A 25,587-nucleotide genomic window follows, 5' to 3' on the forward strand; every position below is an offset into this window, starting at 1 on the left:
GACGGAGAGTGTGTTGTTGGGTGGGGGGCTGGTGACGGACAGTGCATTGGGGGTTGGGGGCTGGTGACGGACAGTGCATTGGGGGTAGGGGGCTAGTGACGGACAGTGCGTTGGGGGTTGGGGGCTGGTGACGGACAGTGCATTGGGGGTAGGGGGCTGGTGACGGACAGTGCGTTGGGGGGGCGGGGCTGGTGACGGACAGTGCGTTGGGGGTTGGTGACGGACAGTGTGTTGGTGGGGGGTGGAGGGCTGGTGACGGACAGTGTGTTGGGGTGGGGGGGCTGGTGACGGACAGTGTGTTGGGGGCTGGTGACGGACAGTGTGTTGGGGGTGGGGGGGCTGGTGACGGGCAGTGTGTTGGGGGTGGGGGGCTGGTGACGGACAGTGCGTTGGGGGTGGGGGGGCTGGTGACGGGCAGTGTGTTGGGGGGGGTGGGGGGGGCTGGTGACGGACAGTGTGTTGGGGGGGCGGGGCTGGTGACGGACAGTGCGTTGGGGGTGGGGGGGCTGGTGACGGGCAGTGTGTTGGGGGGCTGGGGGGCTGGTGACGGGCAGTGTGTTGGGGGGTGGGGGGCTGGTGACGGGCAGTGTGTTGGGGGGGGTGGGGGGCTGGTGACGGGCAGTGTGTTGGGGGCTGGGGGGCTGGTGACGGGCAGTGTGTTGGGGGGCTGGGGGGCTGGTGACGGGCAGTGTGTTGGGGGTGGGGGCTGGTGACGGGCAGTGTGTTGGGGGTGGGGGGGCTGGTGACGGACAGTGTGTTGGGGGGCTGGTGACGGACAGTGTGTTGGGGGCTGGGGGGCTGGTGACGGGCAGTGTGTTGGGGGTAGGGGGCTGGCGACGGGCAGTGTGTTGGTGGGGGGTGGGGGGCTGGTGACAGACAGTGTGTTGGGGGTGGGGGGGGCTGGTGACGGACAGTGTGTTGGGGGTGGGGGGGGCTGGTGACGGACAGTGTGTTGGGGGGCTGGTGACGGGCAGTGTGTTGGGGGTGGGGGCTGGTGACGGGCAGTGTGTTGGGGGGGTGGGGGGCTGGTGACGGACAGTGCGTTGGGGGTGGGGGGGCTGGTGACGGGCAGTGTGTTGGTGGGGGGGGTGCGGGGCTGGTGATGTGTGTATGTGGGGGGGGAGGGGGGTGCCGTGCGCATGCGTTGCTCACCGGCACGGGCGCTGGGTGGGTGGGTGTGGCCTCGAGCGGAAGTGAGGTGCGCGCGCGGGCGGGCGGGTGAGGGGTGGGCGACGGTTGGCAGTTGGTTGTGAAGGAGCCGCGATGTGAGGCCGGACAGCGCCTGATCCCGGGTCACAGTCTGCACCGAGCGGCCGGGCCCCAGGTAAAGGGCGTCAGTGACCAGACAGGGGGTGGGGGAGGGCGTGAATTGCTCCCCGAGACGAGGAGCTGGAGAGACGGGGAGGGGAGGGGTGTCTGTCTGTGGGTGGGTGTTGGGCTCAGAGAGACTGAGGGGTGGGGAAGCTTGAAGCCAGGGAGGGGCTGAGGACATGGGGGTGGGGGGGGGGCAGAAACGAGCCGGGGAGGGGGCTGTGGGGGAGGGGGCTGTGGGGGAGGGGGCTGTGGGGGAGGGGGCTGTGGGGGAGGGGGCTGTGGGGGGGTTAAGGTGGGGGGAGGACTCTGTGGGGGGGATGGGGAGAGGGGGAGGTGAGGGCAGCAGAGAAACTGGACACTGGAATTGACTGATAGGGGCCAGAAACGGTGGGGTGGGAGGGGGACCGGGGCTGGAAAGATGGGGGTCTGGTCTGACGAGGGCTGAAGAGATGCGGGAGCGGTGGTAGTGGGGGGGGTAGGAGGGAGATTGTGAGGGAGTGGGTGGGGTGGGGGGGGGGAAAAGGCATAACTCCACAGTGTTAATATAAATGTCATTCATTCATTCCTTCGGCCTTGAGTTTTGAAATGAAGGCGCACCATGTTGTAATTTTCCTGAAAATGGATGTTAACCAAACATTTTTCACTTCACCAGAAGGCGCGACAGCTGCCAGCCGGCAACTCCCGTCCCGTCTTGATCCGAATGTTATTACAGTAGCCGCATTTCTCAAGGTCCCTTTTTGGGAATGGAAACTCCCAGCCTTGGTTTAATTACCGCACTTATATTGACGTCCTCGACAGGGTGGCAAAAGGGTGCCATACATGATATTTTCAACAAGGCAAATTTATTGCAGGCACCGCGGTGTGTTGGGTTTCTTTGCTAACAATAGGAGGGATTGTACTTGAACCCATTACGTTCCCGGGAACATGGCAGAATTTAATAATGAAAAGTTACGGTATAATTATTTAGACTACGTCAAGCAAGAAATCAATGTTTCGATCAAGCTTGAAGTTTAAAAATATTAGTCTCATTCATTTGGATAATGAATAATTAGACAATCTTGAGTCTTAATTGATCAAATGTGTTAGCGCTTCAGTAGGTTAGATGCAGGATAAACTAGAGATTTGAGTCTCGCTCCTTAAAGGTCTCTTGGGCTCAGGTATGTTGGGTGCAGCACTAGGCCACGTACACTGTAAGATCATAGGTTTGACCCCAGTCTGTGCTGTTAAATAACCTCAGCTAGGGCAGCAGTTAAGAAATTAAAATTGACCTTGGCTTCCGAAAGAAGTGAACTGTTCATACGTAATAGATATGTGCACAACCTTTTCATTTATACTCCCCTTGTATAAAAATTGCAGTGTTTTAATGCACAGTAACTAACATACTTCTGACTGAATCTTAATCAATTATATATTTTAGGGACCGAAAGATGTATTTTGGTGAACCATTTTGTTTGTATTCATGCTGAAATTATGGAATATACTGAATTCTGTAACTACTGAATATGCTGCTGTCTAACTGAAGATGATCTATAAATCTGTAAAGACAATGTGCGATTTGCGGTGTGTTGTGAGTTGATGCAGATAACTTACAGTAAAAGCTTCTGAATAGATACATTTAGTGTCCTGTGATTTGAGCGTTTGCCTCACAAGCGAGAGACCTGGGTTTGATTCCCGGCAGGGCAAAATCTTGAGCAAGTTTCTTTACTCCACATGCCTGATAATAATCCCTCATGGGCGAAAAAAAACCCAATAATAATCTGGTTACTCAATCCACGACTGTTTGTGGGACACTGCTATGCGCAATTGGCTGCCACGTTTTGCCCACAAGTATATGGGCAATTCACTTTACAATATATTCTGTGAAGCGCTTTGGGACGTCGAGAAGACGTGAAAAGCACTATATCGAATGCAAGTATTATTGTTTCCCCAGGTAGTTTGAGTTGTTCAGTATAAACCAATAAAGTGATCGTATTTTTTTTTGGAGTGGTGCTATATTTGGAGGTATGAGACCATCACTTCTTTAAAAAAAAACTCTTCTGATGGTTCAGGGAGTTATCCAGTGAGTAGCTGAGCTAGATAGACAAAGATGGTCTAAGCTTTGATCCATGGTCTATGAGATGGCTGATCTCAGCTGAAACAATGTTTAGAGGGTAGCCTGATGTACTACATAGTCTAATTGTTTATTTACACTAAAGCTTATTGGTAGTTTTATAACATTCAAAAGAAAACATCCACAATCATTCACCACAATAAGGGCCTTGTTGATTTCGATCATCTTTTATTTTCCTTATCCAATGGTAAGAGTTTAACATTATTTCTTAAGTGGCTAAACCGACAATCGTGTGGAATTTGTAACTGTTTAGGTAAAATATTTACTATTTTATTAAATTCTTACATTTTTTTGTGTTTTACAAATCTAAGTTACCCGCCACCTCCCTCCACAAGCTGCAGGTCATTCAGAACTCTGCAGCTCGTGTACTGTCCCGCACCAGGCTTCGCGACCACATCACTCCCACCCTCGCTCGCCTCCACTGGCTCCCCATCCCCTAGAGGATTGATTTCAAGATCCTCATCCTCACCTATAAGGCCATCCACGGCCTCGCTCCCTCCTACCTCTCTGACCTACTATCCCCCTACCTACCTGTACCCTCCGTTCCTCCGGCTCCGGTCTGCTCCACGTCCCCCGCCCCAATTGCCCTACCATCGGTGGTCGGGCCTTCAGTCTCTCAGCCCCGAGGCTCTGGAACTCCATCCCCCAGTGCCTTCACCTTGCCTCCTCCCTCTCCTCCTTCAAGGCCGGTCTCAAAACCTTTCTCTTTGACCGAGCCTTCAGCTCCCCTCTCGACTCTCTTCCCCCTCCCTTCCCTCCCCTCACCCTGACCATTTCCCCCCTGCACGGGTCCTGACCCAACTGTGCAGTGCCTTGGGACGTTCTCCTGACGTGAAAGGCGCTTTATAAATGGAATCTTGTTGTTGTTGTTGTTGTTTACAAAGTATTAACAAAGTCAGAAGTTAAACATGAGAAGTGGAAATGGGTTACTATGTGTTCAAGGTAAAAGAATCCTGAAGGAGATGGAGTCATCTATACAGAAACAGCAGGTTGCTGAGAGAGCCACTGAACTATTTTCATTTCAGAACAAACTAAATAACGAATCACCATTTTGTGGTACATTTATGGGGCTTCTAGGTGCAGTGGATCTATGTAGAAATAGTCTTAAGTGTATGGCTAAGGTACCATGTCTGTAGAGACTTCAAATATCAAATTTTCAAGTTTCTTTTATCCTGTTCAATTAAATCACTTGTTTTACAATTCACTGTTGCTTCACCTGATAAAGAGACTTAAAAAAAATACTTTTTTTTACTTTAACTGTAGCTCATGAAAGCTCTGAGAGAATGGCTGAAAGATGCAAGGAGATTGCTTTGCTGCTTGGGGTAGTGGCAGTGTGCTATTGGAACAGTATCTACTGCGGTTTTGCCTTCGATGATGTTTCAGCCATACTGGACAACAAAGACCTTCATCCTTCAACACCACTGAAAACCCTTTTCCAGAATGACTTCTGGGGCACCCCCATGACTGAGGTAAGCACAGTTCTTCATTTTTATTTTTACCTCATCCGGAAATTGTAACTCTGCTCATGATTTTTTGTTCCATTATTCAGAACAAATTCTCACCTTTAGGTCAGAAAGTCGGGGGATCAAGCATTAATCTGGTCTTGAACTTAATCTACTGCATTAGTGAGAAAGACAGTTAAACTGTTAGATATACTCATTGAATGAGGCGTTAAATCAAGGTCCTGTCTGCCTTTTCTTCAGGTGGACTTTAAAAGTTCCCGCAGAACTGTTTGGGGAAAGAAAGAACTAATTTCTCTTGGTGACCTGTCCAACGATTCTTGAGATTAATTGATGATTCACATTATGTCTGTGTGGGAGACCTTGTTGACACAAATGGGTGCTCATAATTACAATAATTGTGCAAGCTTTCATGCATTTCTTATCTGACTAATCCAGGTAATTATTATTTCTAGGGTGTTACATATTCAAGAGAAATCACTCTGTTTCAGGAAATAAATCTATTTGTACTGTTCTTGAATATGGAAAGGAATAATTTGATGGTTTGTTAGTGTTGGGCATAATTAGGTATCAAGTATTTGACTGTTGTGGCACACATTTGTCCAAGATATATTGTGACACATCCCACCTGCAAAATTGTTTAACTCTGATGAGTAAATGTAGGCTTCTCTTGTTAGATGAGCAATGATTAGAAGATGCATCTTGGCCTAACATTAAGAGGCGCTTGTACATGGAAATCACAATAATGGGTATTATTGTATGAATCATTTTCTGGAGAGATTTCACAAGCAGCTAACCAATATTTGCTGATTCTGGGCTTGGCATGGGGGTGGCTGTACTCAATCCTACACTTCAATATTTGTTTTTTCATTAGAAATGCCTTAAGGTTGTTTTCAAGATTGTACATGTTGAATTCCATCATCATCTGCCTTAATACATGTGCATGGAGTGCCAACACATATGTGTCATTGTGCCTGTAAGTTCTTGTAGAGTATTTCCTCAAGAAGAATTTTATTGACCAATAAAAATTGGAACACATGTTCCAGATCTCAGATTTTTNAAAATTAACTATTTGACAGGAGCTGATTGCACTGCATTACTGTTAACCAATTAGAATTTTATTCTGGACATGATTAAAGTAAGATTTTTAAGATCATATGGAAGTGTGCTCTCTGACTCTGAGCAGGAATCCTCTGCAGTGTTCAGCAAGGGGAGAAATCTGTGGTGCTCACCAAGTCAATTAATCTGCGTTCACGGACCAATGACTCAGTTTCTTTGTTAAAAGCTATTCAGCACATTTCATTGCATGCACAGTAATGTGTTGGTGCAATGAAACTAGTCTGACTTTCAGCCGGATGTCTGACACGGATGTAGAAATCTGTCCACATTCTTAAATTCCATATATTTTTGCCATCACGAAGTACTGATCAAGGTGAATGCAAAACTCTTGGATATGAGTGTGTGTTCATGAATCCCAGCAGCTATCATGACTTTGGAGTCCTGTAGCTCAGTGGTTAGAGCGCTTGCCTTGCAAGTGAGAGACCTGGGTTTGATACCCAGCTGGGCGAAAACTTGGGCAAGTTTCCTTACTCCACATGCCTGATAATAATCCCTCAAGAAAAACAAATAATTTGGTCACTTCATGCCATGACTGTTTGTGGGACACTGCTGTGTGTAATTGGCTGCCGCGTTTCGCCCACAAATATACAGTCAATTCACTTTACAGTATATTCTGTGAAGCGCTTTGAGACGTCTAGAAGACATGAAAAGCGCTATATAAAATGCATGGATTATTATTATTATAAACCTCAGAGTTTCCTCATCAGCTATTTGACAGATAGCAACCTGCATTTATTGATAGGCATCTCTTGTGTTTGAACAATATGTTAATGGTTGAATCGTTAGAAGGGTTACTAGGTACAATGCTCACACAGCTATTGTGAAAGAACATACCCGTACCACAGATTTGCATGCTCAGAACATTACACGTTTAACAATACATGTTTAACTAAATTCATTGCGTTTACAGGATGAAACAAGTAGTTTAGCTGCAAGGAAGGTTTAATTTCACTGAAGCAATTTTCATTTATGGTTCATTAAATACTTTGGCCATCTTAAACACTTCAGAAGAATGAAGCAATCTCTAGAGCAGACTATGATGATGTTCACTGTTGTAAGTGTTCCTGCAGTATTTCCTTAAAGCAACATCAACATGCCATACTGCAGGGTGGGAGGAAAGAGAACTAGATATTGCACTTTACTTGTATCTTGCCATATGGATGCTATGGAAATGAATGGGATGAATTGAGTAACTATTTTCTGATACCTACTCTCCAAATGCACATTCTAATGCTTTTCATTTAAGCCATTGGCACAGTGCTTTTTTTTTCATCAAGCATGCCTGTCCTTTGAATATGGATGGATTTTTATTTATTTATTTATTGTCTGAACATTTGGATCTCATTGATGTTATTCGTGAACCATTGGTCAAATGCATCCTTTCTGAAAGTAGCCAAGTATTAGCAGTCAGTTTGATTGCATCAGAGAAAATACTGAAGCTGTCTCATCCATCTGTACCAGATGGAGACCAGTTTGTCAAAGTGTAAGAGCAATGCATGGTTTAGCCCTCTGTATTGATCTCCCAAGATCTAATTCAGATTATTAGTGTGTTTCCAAAACTCATCCATACATTTAAATATTTATAGGTGTGTTTTTCATAGCCTTGTGTAAATAAATTATGCTTTGTTTTATCTTCTGTACTTTCTTTCATACTCTAATAAACACTTATACATTTCTGAAGCAGAGTGCACTTCTCGGGTTTGTTTTAGTCTTCTATTTTTGCAGACAAGAGATTTAAATGTTTGTCACTTGCCTATTTTGCGCAATATATTGTTTAAAAAAAAACTTCCGTCTGAATGATTTCTAATTCAATAATGCACTTTTTTAAAAGATAGTTATAGTTATATATGCATTAAGTTTAAAATTTCACTTTTCTTTCCAGGAGAGAAGCCATAAATCTTATCGACCACTAACCGTCCTCACCTTTCGACTGAACTACCTTTTCAGTGAACTAAATGCTGCTTCGTACCACTTCATGAACCTTGTTCTGCACGCAGTGGTCTGTGTCATTTTTTTTAAAGTGTGCCATCTGTTCCTAGACAAGAGATCCAGTCTGATTGCTTCTCTACTCTTTGCAGTTCATCCAATACACACAGAGGCGGTATGTTAAGCTTGGATGATATTGCATGGCTCTTGAACTCTTAAGTATCTATATTTTCTATGATCATTGCATTTCTTCTGGTGATTCTGTAGACTGCATAGGTCTCAGGTTTTGAAACCTGGTCTATATTGTTAGTTGATCTCAGCCAGTGCTGGAGAAACAGTTAAGGGTCACAGAGGAGTTTTAGAAAAAAAGTCTTCTGGGGTTTTCATGTCTAATAGCTATCCAGTGACCTCTGCTGGAGTTCTGAATATGTACATCTGGTATGATCTGTCATGGTGCCAATGTCAACCTCACAATGTGCAATATTATAATAATCCTTGCATTTGATATAGTGCTTTTCATGTCTTCTCGACATCTCAAAGCGCTTCACAGAATAGATTGTAAAGTGAATTGACCGTATATATTTTGTGGGCGAAATGCGGCAGCCAATTGCGCACAGTAGTGTCCCACAACCAGTCGTGGATTGAAAATGACCAATTTATTTTTGTTTTGGAGTGATTACAAATGTAATTACTTGTTGTTTTGATATTACCTTAGACTCTATGGCCAGCTTTGTGGATAGTGTTGCCCTAAAAATTCAATTTTAAAAACAAATTATTATTGCTCATTAAATGTCGCTCTTAAGTAGAAACTGATGAATTTGTTTCTGTTTTTATCTACAGGTTAGTGGAGTAGTTGGTCGAGCTGAACTTTTGTCCTCTATCTTCTTTTTGGCTGCCTTTTTGTCCTACACTAAATCTAAAGGTCCCAACAATTCAATAGGTAATATTTATTTCTCCTTAAAATAATAATAAATAATCTTTGCATTTGAAAAAGAGCCTGTTATGTCAGGAGCATGTCTCGAAGAGCTTTGCGGGATTTATTGTTAAGTATAGTGACTACTTTGTAAGTGAGCAAGGCAGCCATTTGCACACACTATTGTCCTATGAAGCGCAATTTTAAACGTAATCTATTGCATAAATAAGTGTTCAATTTATATAATTAAATCCATTTTAAAATGAATAACTAATGTCGATAGGCTTTAAGTCTGTTGCTTATTTTAAAATACTGAAGTTGAATTTTCCTCATTTCAATGTTATTTGAAGAAAGCTGAGGGATTTTATGTGTACTTTTGTTTTGTATTGAAATGAGGCTGTAGAAGATATTCATATATAGTGTGTGTGTACATATAGATATACGTATATAGTGTGTATATAGTAGTTGTATACAGTAATATCCTATTTTAATGAAATCAACATGCATGGGTGTACTTTATCTTAATATTTCTCATTGACAATTTTTGATTTTTACCAAAAAAAACGTTGTGCATAAAATACCAGTTAATCATGTTGTTTTCTTCTCAGTCTGGACTCCTATTGCAGTAACAGTAATTTTAGTTGCCATTGCAACATTATGCAAAGAACAAGGAATAACAGTCATTGGTATATGCTGTGTCTATGAAGTATTTATAGCCCAAGGGGTAAGAAAATAGCTATTGTAATCATTTTGGTAGTTATTTGAATAAAACTGTGCTTATTGAAAACTTTGTGTTGAAAACATGTTATTCTAAGGTTGAATAGTTAATTGTTGCTGCCTGCAGCTGAGTGGTTGAAGCACTCCTAGCTAGATCAAAGAGGCAGCAAAGTGATTTTGTTAATGCGCTTGTGCTTGCTTGATTGTTTCAAGTGGAATAGAAATCAAAATGTACAAATATATTAAGTGTTTGTGAGCAAAGCGATTTAAAAGTAAATGCAATTTATTTTCTGAATTATAGAAAAAAATCAATAATATAATAATAATCCTTGAATTTGATATAGCGCCCTATTGCGTCTTCGATGCGTCTCAAAGCACTTCACAGAATATACTGTAAAGTGAATTGACTGTATATTTTGTGGGCAAAACCCGGCAGCCGATTACGCACAGCAGTGTCCCACAAACAGTCGTGGATTATACTCTATGTATATAATTGTTATATGGTTAAAGTTAATATAAATGTTTGTTGATTTTACAGTTCACGCTTCATGTTTTCTGGGAAACTGCTGCACACTTGTTACGAGGAAAGGGCATTCTGCCATCGTGGGTACTCCAGACCTTAATCAAACTTATTTTTCTGGTGCTCAGCACCTTCCTGCTTGTCATTATCCGGGTACAAGTCATTCAATCCCAGTTGCCAGTGTTCACCAGGTAAACTTTGTTTCGCTGATCCATGTGATATATTTCACTTTACTAATAAAAAATAAACCTTGTATTTGATATAGCGCCTTATCACATCTTCGAGATGTCTCAAAGAGCTTCATGGAATATATTGTAAAGTGAATTGACTGCATATTTTGTGGCTGAAACGCGTTAATGCATAACCCAATTAATGATTTTTTATTTTTCTTCAAATTTGAATCAATTTTGTCTCCCCGACGCACATATTTGAATGGTTTAGGAGAGTTTCTGTCAGTGCTATTTCACCAAGCAAAACAAATTTTCATGAAAAATTGAAAGTCAAGCTATGTGTTTGGAAGCTTAGTGCTCCACCAAAACTGGGTCAAGAATGCAGTAAGAACAGAAAACTTTTACTTCAAGGGAAATATGCACCCTGTATTTGCATGGATCGGTATCTGCATGTTGATATGTGTCTGTACGAAAAATGCTCTTTCTTTAGTTTCTCAGACTTGGCTAATTGGCTTACTTCTTCTTTCTTCATTGGACCCAGAAGACAAGTCTTAGCACTCTTGTCTCTGAAGGTCGTTGGTTCAAGTCCCACTATGGAATATTGAGCTATTGCCCTAGGCTGAAACTCCCAAGGCATAGCTGGGGAGCGCAGGACACGATATACAGCCTGATTAGCGGTAATATTGCAAATTGCAAAGCTGACTGTCAGTATATTTACCTTTTGATAAGATTATAGAAATTTACAGCACAGAAGGATGCTATTTTGGTACATTGAGTCTGCATCAGTTCTCAGAACAAGGTACTATTAAGCACTTTGAGGCATCTCAAAGATGTGATAAGGTGCAATATCAAATGCAAGGATGATTATTATTATCCTCTGGAGATTTCATCCCACGTGCCTTTGGGCACAGTTCAGCTTTGTTCAGTTGTATTTTTACCATTTTTTAATTTCCTTTTTCCAGCATAGTTTTTTCTCAGTCAGTATCAATTGTATCTTATATCAAGTCTTGTTTTTCCTTAAATTATTTTATTTAGGCTGTAACAGCCCAAGTCTTCTAAATATCTTTCTATAACAAATGCTAGGCCTAAAAATGTTTCTTGATGGCAATGGTTCGGAGTATTTATTTGAATCCTGAAAAAATATAATCGTTGAGTAGTTTTGAAAGGTAAATGAGCAAATATGAAAGGATTGACTATTAAAGCAATAATGAATCTGAAGGTTCAATATGCCGGGTTAGCCAGCAGATGGTGCTCTTGTCTTGCCAGATTGTACAGGTCAAGAACGAGCATCCTGCATTCAAATGACTAAACTTCTTGGTGATTATAAGACAACTGCAAACATATGTTTGCAAACTGAATGTAAATATAGAGTAGATTGCCCGATATCCACATGGGCTTCAAATGGAGTTCTGCAGCTCAGTGGTCAGAGCACTCGGCTCGCAAGTGAGAGAACGGGATTCAATTCGTGGCAGGGCAAAACCTTGAGCAAGTTTCCTTACTCCACACGCCTGATAAAAATCCCTCAAGAAAAAAAATAATAGATTGGTCACTTCAATCCACGATTGTTTGTGGGACACTGCTGTGCACAACTGGCTGCCGCGTATTGCCCACAGATATACAGTCAATTCACTTCACAGTGTATTTGGTGAACCCCTTTGAGACATCTAGAAGACGTGAAAAGTGCTATATCAAATGCAAGGATTATTATTTATTATTAAATTGTAATAATAATCCTTGCTTTTGTTACACCGCCTTATCACGTCTAAAAGCGATTCACAGAATATATTGTCGACTGTTCTTTGTGGGCGAAACAGATGCACACACCCATGCTGTTTATTGAATTGGTAAGGAACCTTAGAGAAATTTGGCTTTGATTAAGACAACTTTTGCTTCTATTGCACAATGACATTGAGAGCCAGGCTGGAAGCTGTCATGGCGCTTATTCCAACTGAAGTAGAAATCCACCTACAATTTCTTTTGTGCTTGTAAGTATCAAAACTGAGAGAAAAGGAGGTCAGTTGGCAATAAGAAAAAAGAAATTTCAGTTATCTTAACTCTTAAAGTAAGATTACAGCTTAGAAATAACTCCCAGGGGTAGAGGAAAAGAGGCCATTCACTTGCACCATCCAGCAGTTTCCCAGCGCCATGTGAATCTGAAGGCACTGCTGAAATTTCCAGTGTGAGTGGAACTCTGGTTGGATACTCTTGAGCACAGTGATGGGTTTTCACATTTGTCCAACACCTGTCTGACCAAAACGGTGCATAGAAAGCTGGCCTTCTACATTGATTATCTATGTCTTGCTGAGGCACAACCAATGTGGCCAGTCCCTCTTCACCTGCTCCAGTCTCTTTGACTCTATGTAAGAGCTAATATCCAAGTGCTGCACAGGACAATACTGGAGCGTTCTTTGGATGCTGCTACTCAACACTTAATACCAGTGATGCCTGTTGTGGCAGCAAAAGGCTCTGTAAATGCTACAAAAGTATAAACTGATGGGAGCCTCAGAGTAATTGCAAAGCTATAAGCTTGTCTTTAGGTGATGCATGAGCTTGAACTTTTCTATTGCAGTTTTACATTTTTTTTNATCAAGACAAATGTCCAACATGAACCTCTTGCAGTTTAGCATTGCATACCAATCAGTTAGTTGGTAAGATGTAAGAGCATGTGGTCCTAAATCCAACCTCTAGGTCAATAGCAGTGATGCCAAGCTTTTAGTGTTTACTTGTCAATGAATAGCGTTCTGAAAGTTCAACTCTAAAGTTGGGTACCAGTTTTAATGGATGTAAACTGATCCTAATGCAAAGGTGCTTGGCAAAGCAAGGTTCTCATGAAGAGTGACTGCTTATCTGCAACCCTCATTGGGATGATTGCCTAGTAATCGCTTACTGCTGTCTGTAGTTAATCTTTATGTTCAGATATCTCTACATACAGAAATATTTAGTCTTGTGAAATTATTTGTTCAGTCAGTGTTTATAATTATTGATTTTTTTTCTGTCATAGGTTTGATAATCCAGCGGCTGTCAGCCCCACTCCTGCCAGGCAGCTAACTTTCAATTACCTCTTGCCATTGAATGGCTGGCTTCTCTTGAATCCATCAGAATTGTGTTGTGATTGGACAATGGGAACTATTCCATTAGTGGAATCTATCTTAGATATTCGAAATGTTGCTACAGTAATCTTCTATCTATTTTTGGGACTCCTAATCCATTATAGTCTTCGTAATCCTGGTGAATCATCTAGAACCATAATAATGGTAAGACAGTGATAAAGTTCGTTACATGATGCATGGCTGACAATGTTTTCAGTCTGTACATGCAGACACCGGAAATTTACAATAGCAACTTACATTTATATAGCACTCTTCATGCAGGGTAGCTTCACAGTGGTGGAGCCTGACATCAAACTGGGGGAGAGGGGAGGTTACCATAGGTGTGATCAAAGAGGAAGGTCTAGGGCTCGAGTGGGTGGAGAAGTGCGAGCAGGGTTGATGTGCTTAAAAGAACGTTTAATGAAAATTTTAAATGATTTCATGTCTCTAATGTTCGGGAGCTTGGAATGCAACAACTTGCATTTATATAGTGCTCTTAGTTTTTTTAGTTTACTTGTCTTTAGTGTATTTGTTAACAAGCTAATACTTGCTTTTATCAACAATGAAGAGAGCAATTATCAGCTGCCCAGCAGTAAACATCACTTCGACCTTCCCCAAATTCTTCGTCAATTGGAAAAAAGTACCATTTTTTGTTCACATTCAATTCTCAGTGTGCATGTAACAATGCTGAATTAATGATTTTGTCAGTGCACATGCACTGTATTCGAAGACTGGATATTTACTGAAGCTTTGTAAGTTTGACTTTTTCATTTGACTTTTTTTAGGCCAATTTTTAAGGAAATAAAATGAAATGCACACATATCTGCATAATTTCATAGGAATGTAGCTTTAATCACTTGTAATCATTCACACTGTGACTAGGTTAATGGCCTCCACAGTTTATCTGATTTGTGTCATGAAATAAATCTGGGCACTGACCTGCATGGGGTGGGGGGTGAGAGTCAGTTTTGTCATGTTTAATGTTAAGTTTACTTGAATTACTATATTCATGCCAGGCAATCTTTATGTGACTCAAAAATATACTTTTGTTTCTAGGCACTTTCTTTCATGGTACTGCCATTCATTCCTGCATCAAATCTATTTTTCCCTGTTGGCTTTGTGGTAGCAGAGCGTGTGCTGTATGTTCCCAGCATGGGATTTTGTTTGTTGGTTGCACATGGATGGAGGAAGATAGCAATAACTGGGTATGTGTACTTAAGTTTAATATTTGTTTCAGTCTGGAATTGTGGTGTGTAAATGATTTTCAATGGACATATTTACATAAAATAGTCTTTAAATTGTGAGTTAATCCACACTGTGAAATAGAATCCAGATTTTTGTGTATATGCCAGAGTAAACATCAGTTTGGAACTTCCCCAAATTCTTTGGCATTGGGAGGGATGTTCTTCAGTATTATTTATTTAAACTAGCTCTAAGAGTGCATGTATTTATCCATGTTCAAAAATATGGTAAATACTGAAATAATGATTGACAGTGCACATATGCTATGTAACAAAGCTTTAGATGTATTAGTGTTAAGTTCATGTTTCTACTTTGTTGATGTCCTGTTTTAGGAATCTAAAGAAACTGGCATGGATTGGGTTGACAATTCTACTTACCACTCATACCTTCAAAACAATTTACAGAAATTGGGATTGGGAATCTGAATACTCCTTGTTCATGTCAGGTCTTAAGGTACGTTGAATGTTTGGGATGAGGAAAGAGGTTGCCTCCAAGATGTGTTCCTTAAATATTTAAGACAATGATCTTGCATTACAGTATTTTGCTTAGCTTTCAGTTTTGAATATTTAATATTATTTGAGTTTCCTTTTTATGAGGTTTGTGTTATGAAATAAACCTGGGCACTGACCTGCATTAGCATTGGGTGGGGGGAAAAAAAGTCAGTTTTGTTTAATGTTAAGTTTTTTTGAATTAGTATATTCATGCCAGGCAATCTTTGTGAGCAAAATAATTTCAATACTAGCTAATAAATCAAAAATTCTTAAGTAGTTCAGAGTTTAAAGTAGAACTTACATCAGGTATTCTGCAGGGTTTTTTTTCTCAGAATAGTAATTGCACATTTTTTAAATTAAAGGTCAATAAAAATAATGCTAAACTTTGGAACAATGTGGGCCATGCTTTAGAAAATGAGCATAAATATGAAGCAGCTTTGAAGTTCTTCATTCAAGCTACAAGGGTTCAACCAGGTAAGATTATCTTTATTAGGTCTTCAAGAGCATTTGTGTGCCTTATAATGGGTGTATATCTCTTTTTTGAACTGAGTCACCTAATTAACTTTGGATCACTTACAGTCAAATTGAGTTAACTGTGCTGATTGAATACATGGGTTGGTAAGTGCATAAATGGTACTCATTGTGCTGTGCTGTTCACAAACTAGAAGTTGTTGCATTAATGGGGACTTCTGTTTACGATCACAGCAAAAACTTTGTTCTCAGACCATTCTTTTGACAAAAGATTGATGAGCAAAATGTTGGCTGCAAAACAACTTTCAACGTTCTTGGTGTTTTGATTTCTTTCCCTTCCAAACCCCCCCCACTCCATGGTAAAATTTTGTTGTGAATCCAGCAATTTCATTCACAAAATATAAAGTGCTATTATTATGTATTTTTGATACTATTATGAATCTTAACATTGGCAGAGATTCAATAACATTTTACTACTTCACATAATCTAAGATCTAACCTTGTCTGTATGTAGAGATCATTGTAAATTTACAGGAACATAGCTGGTATACCGACCTATTATATTAGAATAGATACAAATTTGATGATGGCTAGATTAACACAAATAATTGAATGATTTTTAACTGCTATATCAAACACAAGGATTATTATTATATATTTTTGTTCTAAATTATACAAGGATCCAAGCTGTTCTTTCTTTATCAAAAGAATATTGCTGTGGACAGGTTTATAATCTGTAAATATTATAATATCCTTGCATTTGATATATCATACATAACAGCGGCCAATTTGTGCACAACAGGATCCCACAAACGGCTAGAAAGTGAATCACTAACCGATGGGTGAGGTGAACATAAACGCGGTTGAAGAGGTCTTAAGGAGGGACTTAAAGATAGATAAAGGAGGGGTGCGAGGTGGAAGAATAGAGGTTGGAAGAGGTGTGCAAAGATTTGTAGACCAGGGTGAGGATCTTGAAATCAATCCTTTTGGAGATGCAAAGCCGATGAAGCCTGGCGAGGATTGGGGTGAAGATGTAGACGGCTGAGTTTTTTATGAATTGGACCTTGTGGGGAGACCAGCGAGGAGTATATTTGAGAAATCAAGGCAGAAGGTGACGCAAGGCATAGATGAGGGTTTTAGTGGTTTTTAGGGTGAGATGGTGTCAGACGAGCAATAAAGTGGAGTAAAACAGTCTAGTCACAATTTAAATGTGGGGTAGGAAGGACACTTGGGAGTTGAATTGTAAGCCAAGGTTGTGGGCAGGTTCAGTGAGTTTAACGGATAAATTGGGGGAGGTTGAGGAGGTCAGTGAAGAAAGTGAAGAGATGTTGAAGGGAGCCAAAGCAAATGTTGGATAGAATACTGAACACTGCTCTTTGTGAACAGTGTAATGGGATCAATAACATCTACCTGAACAACATGTCACAAGATGATCTTATAGTATCTGTTTCATTATTTTATAATACTGGCTTGTGAACTAGCAATCTCTTTATTCTAAATTAGGAGTTTCAAAACTATGTTCAGGTTCCTAGAACTATGAATTGTGTCAAGTCCTACAATAAGAGTGTATAGCTCATAATCCTGGCTCAAAGTGAGGTGCAGCAACAGCTAACAAAATAGATGTTCCTGATTGAATATTTCTTGATTTATACCACAAAACAAGAAATATCCAATCAAGAAAATAACTGATAACCCACTGCCGATTGAACACAGACTTATCTACACTCGTGTGAACGCTCTGAGGGGTTCTCTTGACAGCTCCACTATTGCTGTAGTGCATTACTGGGGGAATACTGCATGACAGAGTTGCCATCTTTCAGATGAGATATTGAAAACTGTTTTCCAGTTCAGGTGGATGTTTTATATTAAAAGAAACTCATGATACTATCAAAATGGAAGGGAGTTTTACCTGTGTCATCCCCAACAATCCTCCAAATAAATAGTCATTTTCAATTTGTTGTTTATAGGACTTTGCTGTGCACATTTGCCTGTAGGGTTTGCCTACAAATACAGTCACTGCACTTAACAGCATTACTTGTTGATTTCCTTGAGTGCTCCAGTGCTGTATCAAATGCAAGTTATTTTTATATACAAGACTGTGATGGATTGAATTTGTCTTATTAATATAATATGGTCCCTTTTTGTCCCAAACTTTCTTGTTGCAAAGATGATATTGGTGCCCATATGAATGTTGGAAGAACGTATAAAAATTTGAACAAAACCAAAGAAGCAGAAGATGCCTACATGTTAGCAAAATCCCTCATGCCTCAGGTATGCAAAACCCTGGCACAGAAATTGTTGCCATCATTGATTTTATATAAGATATGTTTGTATTCAGATATGAAATGTATACAGCAATGAAAGATTTAGTTCTATTTTATAATCGGCTGGGACAGTATTTAGATGTTTCATTTTGTAATCATATAGCTCTATCCCATCAAACCTGAACGTCCTTTGCTCAGAATCTGCAAAGATGGAAATTGGCAATTTTTATTTTCTATAGACTAAAGAATAGCTTCCTGTAGTCAGTTGCAACCGATTATCTTAAAACTGCGTGTTTTTAAAAGGTGACTTTAAACTGATATTGCACTTGTTTGTGGGTCAATTGTGAACTCTTCCAAATTTGAATCAAAGTAAAATATTAGTGTGCGTTTATGTAACGTATTCTGAAAAAATTGCCAAATTGACTTTTACGCAGATAATTAGTTTACAATTAACAAAAATACCTTACGTTGCTTCATTGTATGGGGGGCTTACCCTATAAGGCGGGTACCTAGTGAACCTGAAGGTGGCTTCAGCGCACACTTTGCCTGGCCTTCCTGCGCACTAAAGAGTAGCCAACCACACTTCAGCATTCCTCACTGGTGCCAGTTGATATTTTGAAGTGCAGAGGAGCCAGCTGGCCTTCTGCACTAATTCACAGTAAATTCTGACCAGCAATCTCTAACCCTTCTTCTCTTCCCCACCCCCTCCCACTAACGTGTTACTGCATGGATTTTTTTTAGAGGAAATTATGAATTGTGTCAAGATAGGGTATCTCAGGCAGACATCCAAAAATGTTTCATTTGAATGCATATTCGAAAATACGTCTGCCAACGTAACATGTAAGGCTGCAAACCGATTTGACCTTTTCTTAAGGTTATACCAGGAAAGAAATATGCAGCACGCGTGGCACCCAATCATCTAAATGTTTACTTAAATCTTGCAAATTTGATTCGAGCAAATGAATCTCGCTTGGAGGAAGCTGATCAACTCTACCGACAGGCGATCAGTATGAGACCCGATTTTAAGCAGGCTTACATCAACAGGTAAATTAGTAACTTTTGTTTTCTTATCTGTCTCTAACCTGGAAAGATTGTTTCTGTGATCTCTTGGCACTGAGGTATGAAGAGTCTACTTCATATCAGCCCATTCAGAGCGCATTTCCTGCAGATTACTCACTTTCTTCTTTTATATGTGGGACACTGTTCAGTTCACAAAAAAATGAAACTACATTTTCCAGTATTTATTGCAAATTTCCTAAATATAAGTAGATTCTAAGTCTTTCTACAAATACATGTTCACTACATTTTACAGGAATTTTGTGATATGCTTTGAGATATATTAAATGCAAGGATATTATTCTAATATCACCTTGTGTGCCTTTGTCTCTTCGATAAGAATAATAAGGGAGTAATAATCCCTGCAAATAAAAATAATAATTTGGTCTCTCAATCCAGGACTGTTTGTGGGACACTGCTGTGTGCAATTGGCTGCCGTGTTTCGCCCAAAAATATACAGTCAATTCACTTTACAGTATATTGAGTACACCGAGTCCTGTAGCTCAGTGGTTAGGGCACTCGCTTCGCAAGTGAGAGACATGGGGTTGATTCCCGGCAGGGCAAAATGTTGGGCAAGTTTCCTTACTCCACATGCCTCTGTTTATCTAGCAATAAGTAGGAAACCTGTTAAAATTGGTCACTACAATCCACAACTGTATGTGGGACACAGCTGTGCGCAGTTGGCTTCCGCATTTTGCCCACAAAGTATACAATTATTCACTTCAGATTATATTCTGTGAAATGCTTGGAGACGTCTCAAAGACGTGATAAGGCCCTATATTAAATGGAAGGATTATTATTAATATTGTACTGAGAATTCCGGTTGTGATTGAATGGTAAATGGCTCTACAGAGCTTTGGCTTCTCGCTGACTCACTTCACAATTCCAAGATGAGTTAGTGGATCTCAAAAACTAAAGCTACATTTTGCAGTGTTTGTTGCAAATTCCCTAAATACACTAAAATAGAGATGTATAATAGCACTATCAATCCAATAAATTAATTTTCAATACATAATAGTTATATTCGGTTAATAAATAGGAAATGTCAAATTTGGTTCGCAACAAAAATTCATCCTTGAACTGCACTGAACCTTCTCTGCTATTTAACAAAGAATTTGCGCTATTATTAACCAGGACTGTTGTGCTGTCTGTGCTTTAACTTTATGCTTTGGGTTTAATTCTCAGAGGGGAGTTGCTTCTCAAGATGAGTAGACCTCTGGAGGCCAGGGATGCGTACATAAAAGCCGTAGAACTCGACAGAACTAATGCAGATCTCTGGTACAATTTGGCCATTGTTTACATTGAGCTGAAAGAGCCAGCGGAAGCCTTGAAACATTTCAACCAAGCTCTGGAAATCAATGCAAGCCACAAGCTATCGTTATTCAACTCCGGCCTTCTAATGCAAGAATCGGGTAAGGCTAGACAATTTATTCTTCAGCTGTGACCGGAATGTAAACGATGGGCTTAAGCCAACAGCTAATTTTAACTTTTTTCATGAAGGGACTCTTGAAATTTGTAGAGTTGATAAACATCAATACTTAGGGGAATCAACTTCTATTTTTCAACATTTGGGAAAGTTGCATCTTTAGCTTTAATTATTAAAACATAATCGTAAACCCCAGAGAGAACTGAAAACAACCTCATAGGCTTCTGAATCTAGTGGGGGGAAGATAAGGGGTGGAAAATGAAATAGTTTTGTTAAGCTCAACATTTAAACCATACATAGCAAGCTGATTGTAGATGAGCAAGGCTAATAAAAGTGGAACTTTATCTTCAATGACGCACATTTTCCATCGCATTACAGCATAGTTGCTAGTTTTTTTTTGTTAAGGGTTACTGTGATGAAAAGAGTTTGTATCTAAAATTTCCCCGTCAAAAAACTATTGATTTTAATTGTAGCTCTGTGGGTAATTTGTCAAGTGGAGGACAGGTATGCTCCCGCAGGGCAGCAATATATCTATTTTAGTGAAGCCTAGAACTAGTTGTGTGGAAGCTGGAATCGATTGCCCTCCTTTCTGACACCATTTACTTTGCTTCGTTTTGCTGGACAGCGACTTAGAGGGGCCACTACTGAATCCTGTAGTGATGGTAGCTGCCACCATCACTGATTGAGATTGAGATTGGAGGTCTAAGGAGAAGCTGGGGGTTGAAAATGGCCCCTGGTATACAATAGTGAAGTATCTGACACCCTGTGCTTGAGTATCCAAACTGTGTGTGTGTGATATACACAGTAGAAACTCAGTAATTAGCCCCCTCACAATTGCGGGCACATTTTCACAGTCTTTCATGGTCTAAACGATAGGCTGTCTGCTTCAGTAAAATAGACACCTCACTATTCAGGACAACGGTCACTAATTGTGGCCGCTCCAGAGCCCTCTCCCAGTACAAACGTGGTACAAACACCCACCTCTGCTGCTAACCTGTACAGTACTTGGGTCTTGCGCAGTTTCCTTGTTGCTGCTACTTTGGGTGGAGTGGGCTCCGGTTGCGCATTTTCAGCGTGGAAAGTGTTTGAATCGCGAGTGGGAAATCGACCTCGTCCAAAATCCGCGGCTTAACCTGAGCTCCTACGGACAATTCTTGGTAAGTGCTGTAAACATGCTACCACGGAAGGAGTTGTCCTTGCCTGCGAGGGTAGGCTTTATCAAAAACAGTGAGAGCAAAAGTCATAGACAGTTAGCTGTGATCTGTGGCATTGGCAGAACACAAGTTGGATGCACGTCAGATATTGCAAGAGTTTAACCAGCTAAAACTCCACAGTTTATTATGTAATTTCTCATAGACTACTGAACGATAATTATTAGAAGTAGTTAACATTAGGTGTTATTTCCCTGATTGACAAGCTTGTTGTGATTAAAAAAATTGGGATGGAATTAAAATTACTGTACCTTTAAATGATTTTTTTCATGTTTGTTAACAGGGGATCCTAGGTTAAGACCTGAGGCTGAAAAGCGTTTTCTGAGTTACGTGGATATGGAGCCCAAGGATGCAAATGGCTACTTCAATCTGGGCATGCTTGCAATGGATGCTAAGCAGAATTCTAAAGCAGAGGCCTGGATGAAAAAATCCATCCAGGTCGAGCCAGGCTTCAGAAGTGCACTCTTCAACCTGGCTCTATTGTATTCCCAGATTGGGAGAGAGTTGGAGGCTTTACCAGTTCTGGCAGAGTTACTTGGGCACCACCCTGATCATATTAAAGGCCTCATCCTACAAGGAGATATTCTAATGAACCAGAGGAGAGATATTCAAGGAGCTAAGCAGTGTTTTGAAAGGATTTTACAGATTGACCCAACCAATGTTCAGGGAAAGCACAACCTCTGTGTGGTGTATTTTGAAGAACGGGATCTTCTAAAGGCTGAGAAGTGTTTATCTGAGACATTGGCTTTAGCACCAGAAGAGGAGTACATCCATCGTCATCTGAGTATTGTGCGCAGTAAAATAGCAGCTCAGAGCAATGGTGGCCAGTCAGAACAAATGGCAGCAGGTGCTCAGTCTCACTCAACAAAAGAAAAAAAAACTTCAATTGAAAATCTGAAGAAAGACCACAGTGAACAAAACAAAGCTGAAACACTGAACTCTTCCAAAGGTCACGCAAAGTCTCCCAGCAATTCCGAACAATCTGGAGAGGCCCAAAACAATCACAACAAACGGACTAAAAAAAAGTCAAATAAGGAAATTAAAGAGATTGAGAAGAAGAGAGCTGCAGCTTTAAAACGATTGGAAGAAATCGAACGCATTTTAAATGTTGAATAGAGAAAAGGAAATGTCCCATTATTCCTTCAGATTTATCACAGTTTGCACCCTTCCTGCTATGCAGGATGCTTTGTTTTATGGGAATAATTAAACAAATGTATGGCAGAAGTAATACAGGGCAATCCCATATAAGGCAGTCACCTGGTCCAGTTTCTCATGACCCATGTTAAAGCAAGGATGAAAATTGTCCGACTTCTGGGTTATCATGCTGCTGCTAATGTGGCTTCCTGTGCAATGTGCATGAGTGCTGCTGACGTCATTTTCTTTGTGAAGGAATGTTAGTGATGCTTCTGAAATGTGCACACACTGCCAAGAAGCGACTTCAACGGTGACCTGATGACCCAGTTGTTGACAATTTACCAGGGCAGCAAGTTGGCTGGTCAGCACCAGAAGTTTAGTATACAGTACATAGAGACAGGCACTCAACTGGAGGGGAAATATCGCAGGGTTGCCTTGTACCAGCAAATGTAGTGTTTTTCTTTCCCAATGCTGATTGTGAAAGCAAAATTACTGAAACCTAAAGGTTTCTACCTCCAGTCACTTTCTATAGAGTTACTTTACTTAGAAGCAATAGCATTAATACAGAAACTGGCAATGTAAATCGCCTTGAAAAGTCGACTTGTGATAGTCATAAAATGACGGCAATTGTGTTTCAAGGCTGCTATACAATCCAATGGTTTTGCCCATTTTGTGTAAACCAGAGAGAAGAGCTAACTGAAAAGCCACAAGGAAGCATTTGGGTGGTGAAGTCAGCATTCTCAATTTCTTGTTAGGTCAAATGTTGTTTGATGCAGAGTTTAGCTGTACAGACCTGGAAAATATTAGGTCTGCGCAGATTTATATTGAATAGCTTTTCAGTTATGGCAGTGGTTGGGTCCCAAAAAAGGGCAAAAATCCATGTTGGGTTCCTGCTTCTGATTTCTCATTGACCATTGCTGAAAAGTGCATGTCCAACAAGGACAAAATCATTCAGCTCTGAAGGCCCACCATATCCTAAAGCTTGTCAATACTCTTTGTTCCTGTGAAAATGCCATGTCAGTCACTATTGTAAAGAGGGAAGAATTAACCTTTTAAGACTTAGGCTTGAATGTATTTTAGAAAGATGAGATTCAAGTTTCCTGTGGGATCCCTAAATAAAGTGAGTTTCACGTGCTTCCAATATCATCCTTCCATAAGTTTTTTTTAAAAAAAAACACTTCCTGGAATTTGGAACTAATATCTCAGAAGCAAGTCTTGGTGTGATGAATCGAAATGGTACACTTGGTACAGTAGGAAATGTCCTCTTGTTGCTAGGGTTAAAAGTGTATTGTACTGTCCGAAGAGCGAATTTTACCCCAACTCTAATTTGTCCTGTACGTTAATCTGGGAATTCTTGGTGCTAATAGATGTCCTTGAACTGGGATCCCTTACCGTGAGCAGTAACCCCCCCCCCCCTTCCTCTCCCCTGAAAAAAAAGTATTTAGAATTGGAAAAGATCGTATTGCAGTCTGTAGCACACTTGCACAGTTTCTTATTTATATAAATATATATTTGAATAATTCTTTCACATTAAAGTTTGAAATGTCTGACAGCAGTGCAGTCTGTTGAAGCTGCTATTTAAAAAAAACATCTCCATTGGTGTCCTATGTAACAGGAAGAGGAAGTTTGCAACAGTTATTATACAAAACCACTCGTGATAGGTTTGTGGTAAGGCAGCAAATTTAGACTACTGAAATATGCAGTGTGTTTTAACTGACTTTCTACATTATGTATGTGAAGATTTAATTTTCTATATCATGATACAAAGCAAAGAAAAAATTAGTCATACTATCGTCAAAGATATTAATTTTTTTCACTGTCTCAAACTTTTTTCTCATTTTTCATGTTTGTGTTGTAACCAGATTAGAGTAATTTTCAGTATATTAAATTGTCTTGTGGCACACACCTGTTCACAGTTGTGGCCTGCTGTTCCCTTCCTACCTATGTTGAACACTATTGTCACAACGTGCAAATGACTTTATATAATTGGATTGAATACAAACATTTTGCTTATTCTACAGTATATCCAAATTTATTTTTTTAGGATAATCTGATGCTTTATTCCCAATGTTACTATTATAGACCATAGGGAATTGAGATTAACCTGTCTACCAAATATGACATGGCGTGATTAACATGATGCCTTTTTTATTGTCTAGTTACTGCAGACTACTATAATGTCTTTGTTTGGTTGAGATTGATGAATGGATCAATAGCCTGTCCAAATTGGAATTTGATTGTTTTTGTTTGAATGCAAATAAACATTGATTTTGGAAACCGTGGGTATTACAGGATAACATTGTTTAAGAGAAAGACTTGTATATCCAGAATATTCAAACCTCTAATTTTTGCCAGTCAACTTTGATAAAGGCCTCCAGCAGGAAATATTTTTTAAAATGGGAAATTGTAAATTGGCTGGGGCGAGAACAGAAGGGAGACGAGCTTCAAGGGCACCGGACAATGAATCTTAATAGGATTAATAGTAATAATATTATTATTAATGCCTTGCTGCAATATTTTGAAAACCACTATGGAAGATGGAGGATTTGCAAACCACAACTTTAAATAGCATCCTACTTGCAGGTAGCATCTCGGATTGCTTAACCGCATTGTGTCTTGAAGCCAAACTCGAAAGGGAGGGGAGGTGACGTCACTGAAGGCACGGTTGAAGAGGAAAGTGTGATTTGAAAATGGGCAAGGAGGAGGTAAAATGGATTGATTGAATCTAGGAGTTTCAGAGATTTGGAATAAAGTAGCCGAAAGATTGGGGCCACCAATTGTGGAGGGGATGCCTGACTGTATTTACTGTAGCGAGTAGTGAATGTGGTAGCTAATTTTTGCACAGCAATGTCTCACAAACAACCATGGAGTGGAATGACATTTTATCTGGGGGGATTGTTAGCGAAGACACTGGGAGAAACACCCTTTCAAATAATTCCATGGGATCTTTTATG

At 40.4% G+C, this 25,587-nt stretch overlaps 1 protein-coding gene across 1 annotated transcript; it reads left to right on the forward strand.

The window, feature by feature from the left end:
• Window positions 1–1,215: 1,215 nt before the first annotated feature.
• On the forward strand, window positions 1,216–24,910 carry tmtc3 (transmembrane O-mannosyltransferase targeting cadherins 3). The gene is made up of 14 exons (XM_042335403.1): window positions 1,216–1,324; window positions 4,688–4,893; window positions 7,886–8,104; window positions 8,770–8,869; window positions 9,451–9,566; window positions 10,098–10,270; window positions 13,251–13,503; window positions 14,395–14,543; window positions 14,913–15,033; window positions 15,434–15,545; window positions 17,710–17,813; window positions 18,681–18,850; window positions 20,048–20,274; window positions 21,783–24,910. Exons 2-14 carry the CDS (start codon window positions 4,708–4,710, stop codon window positions 22,613–22,615), a joined length of 2,763 nt encoding a protein of 920 aa, XP_042191337.1. The 5' UTR covers window positions 1,216–1,324; window positions 4,688–4,707; the 3' UTR covers window positions 22,616–24,910.
• The last annotated feature ends 677 nt before the right edge of the window (window positions 24,911–25,587 follow it).

The sequence above is a fragment of the Callorhinchus milii genome, unplaced genomic scaffold (assembly GCF_018977255.1).
Source record: "Callorhinchus milii isolate IMCB2004 unplaced genomic scaffold, IMCB_Cmil_1.0 Scaffold5, whole genome shotgun sequence".
NCBI lineage: Eukaryota > Metazoa > Chordata > Chondrichthyes > Chimaeriformes > Callorhinchidae > Callorhinchus > Callorhinchus milii.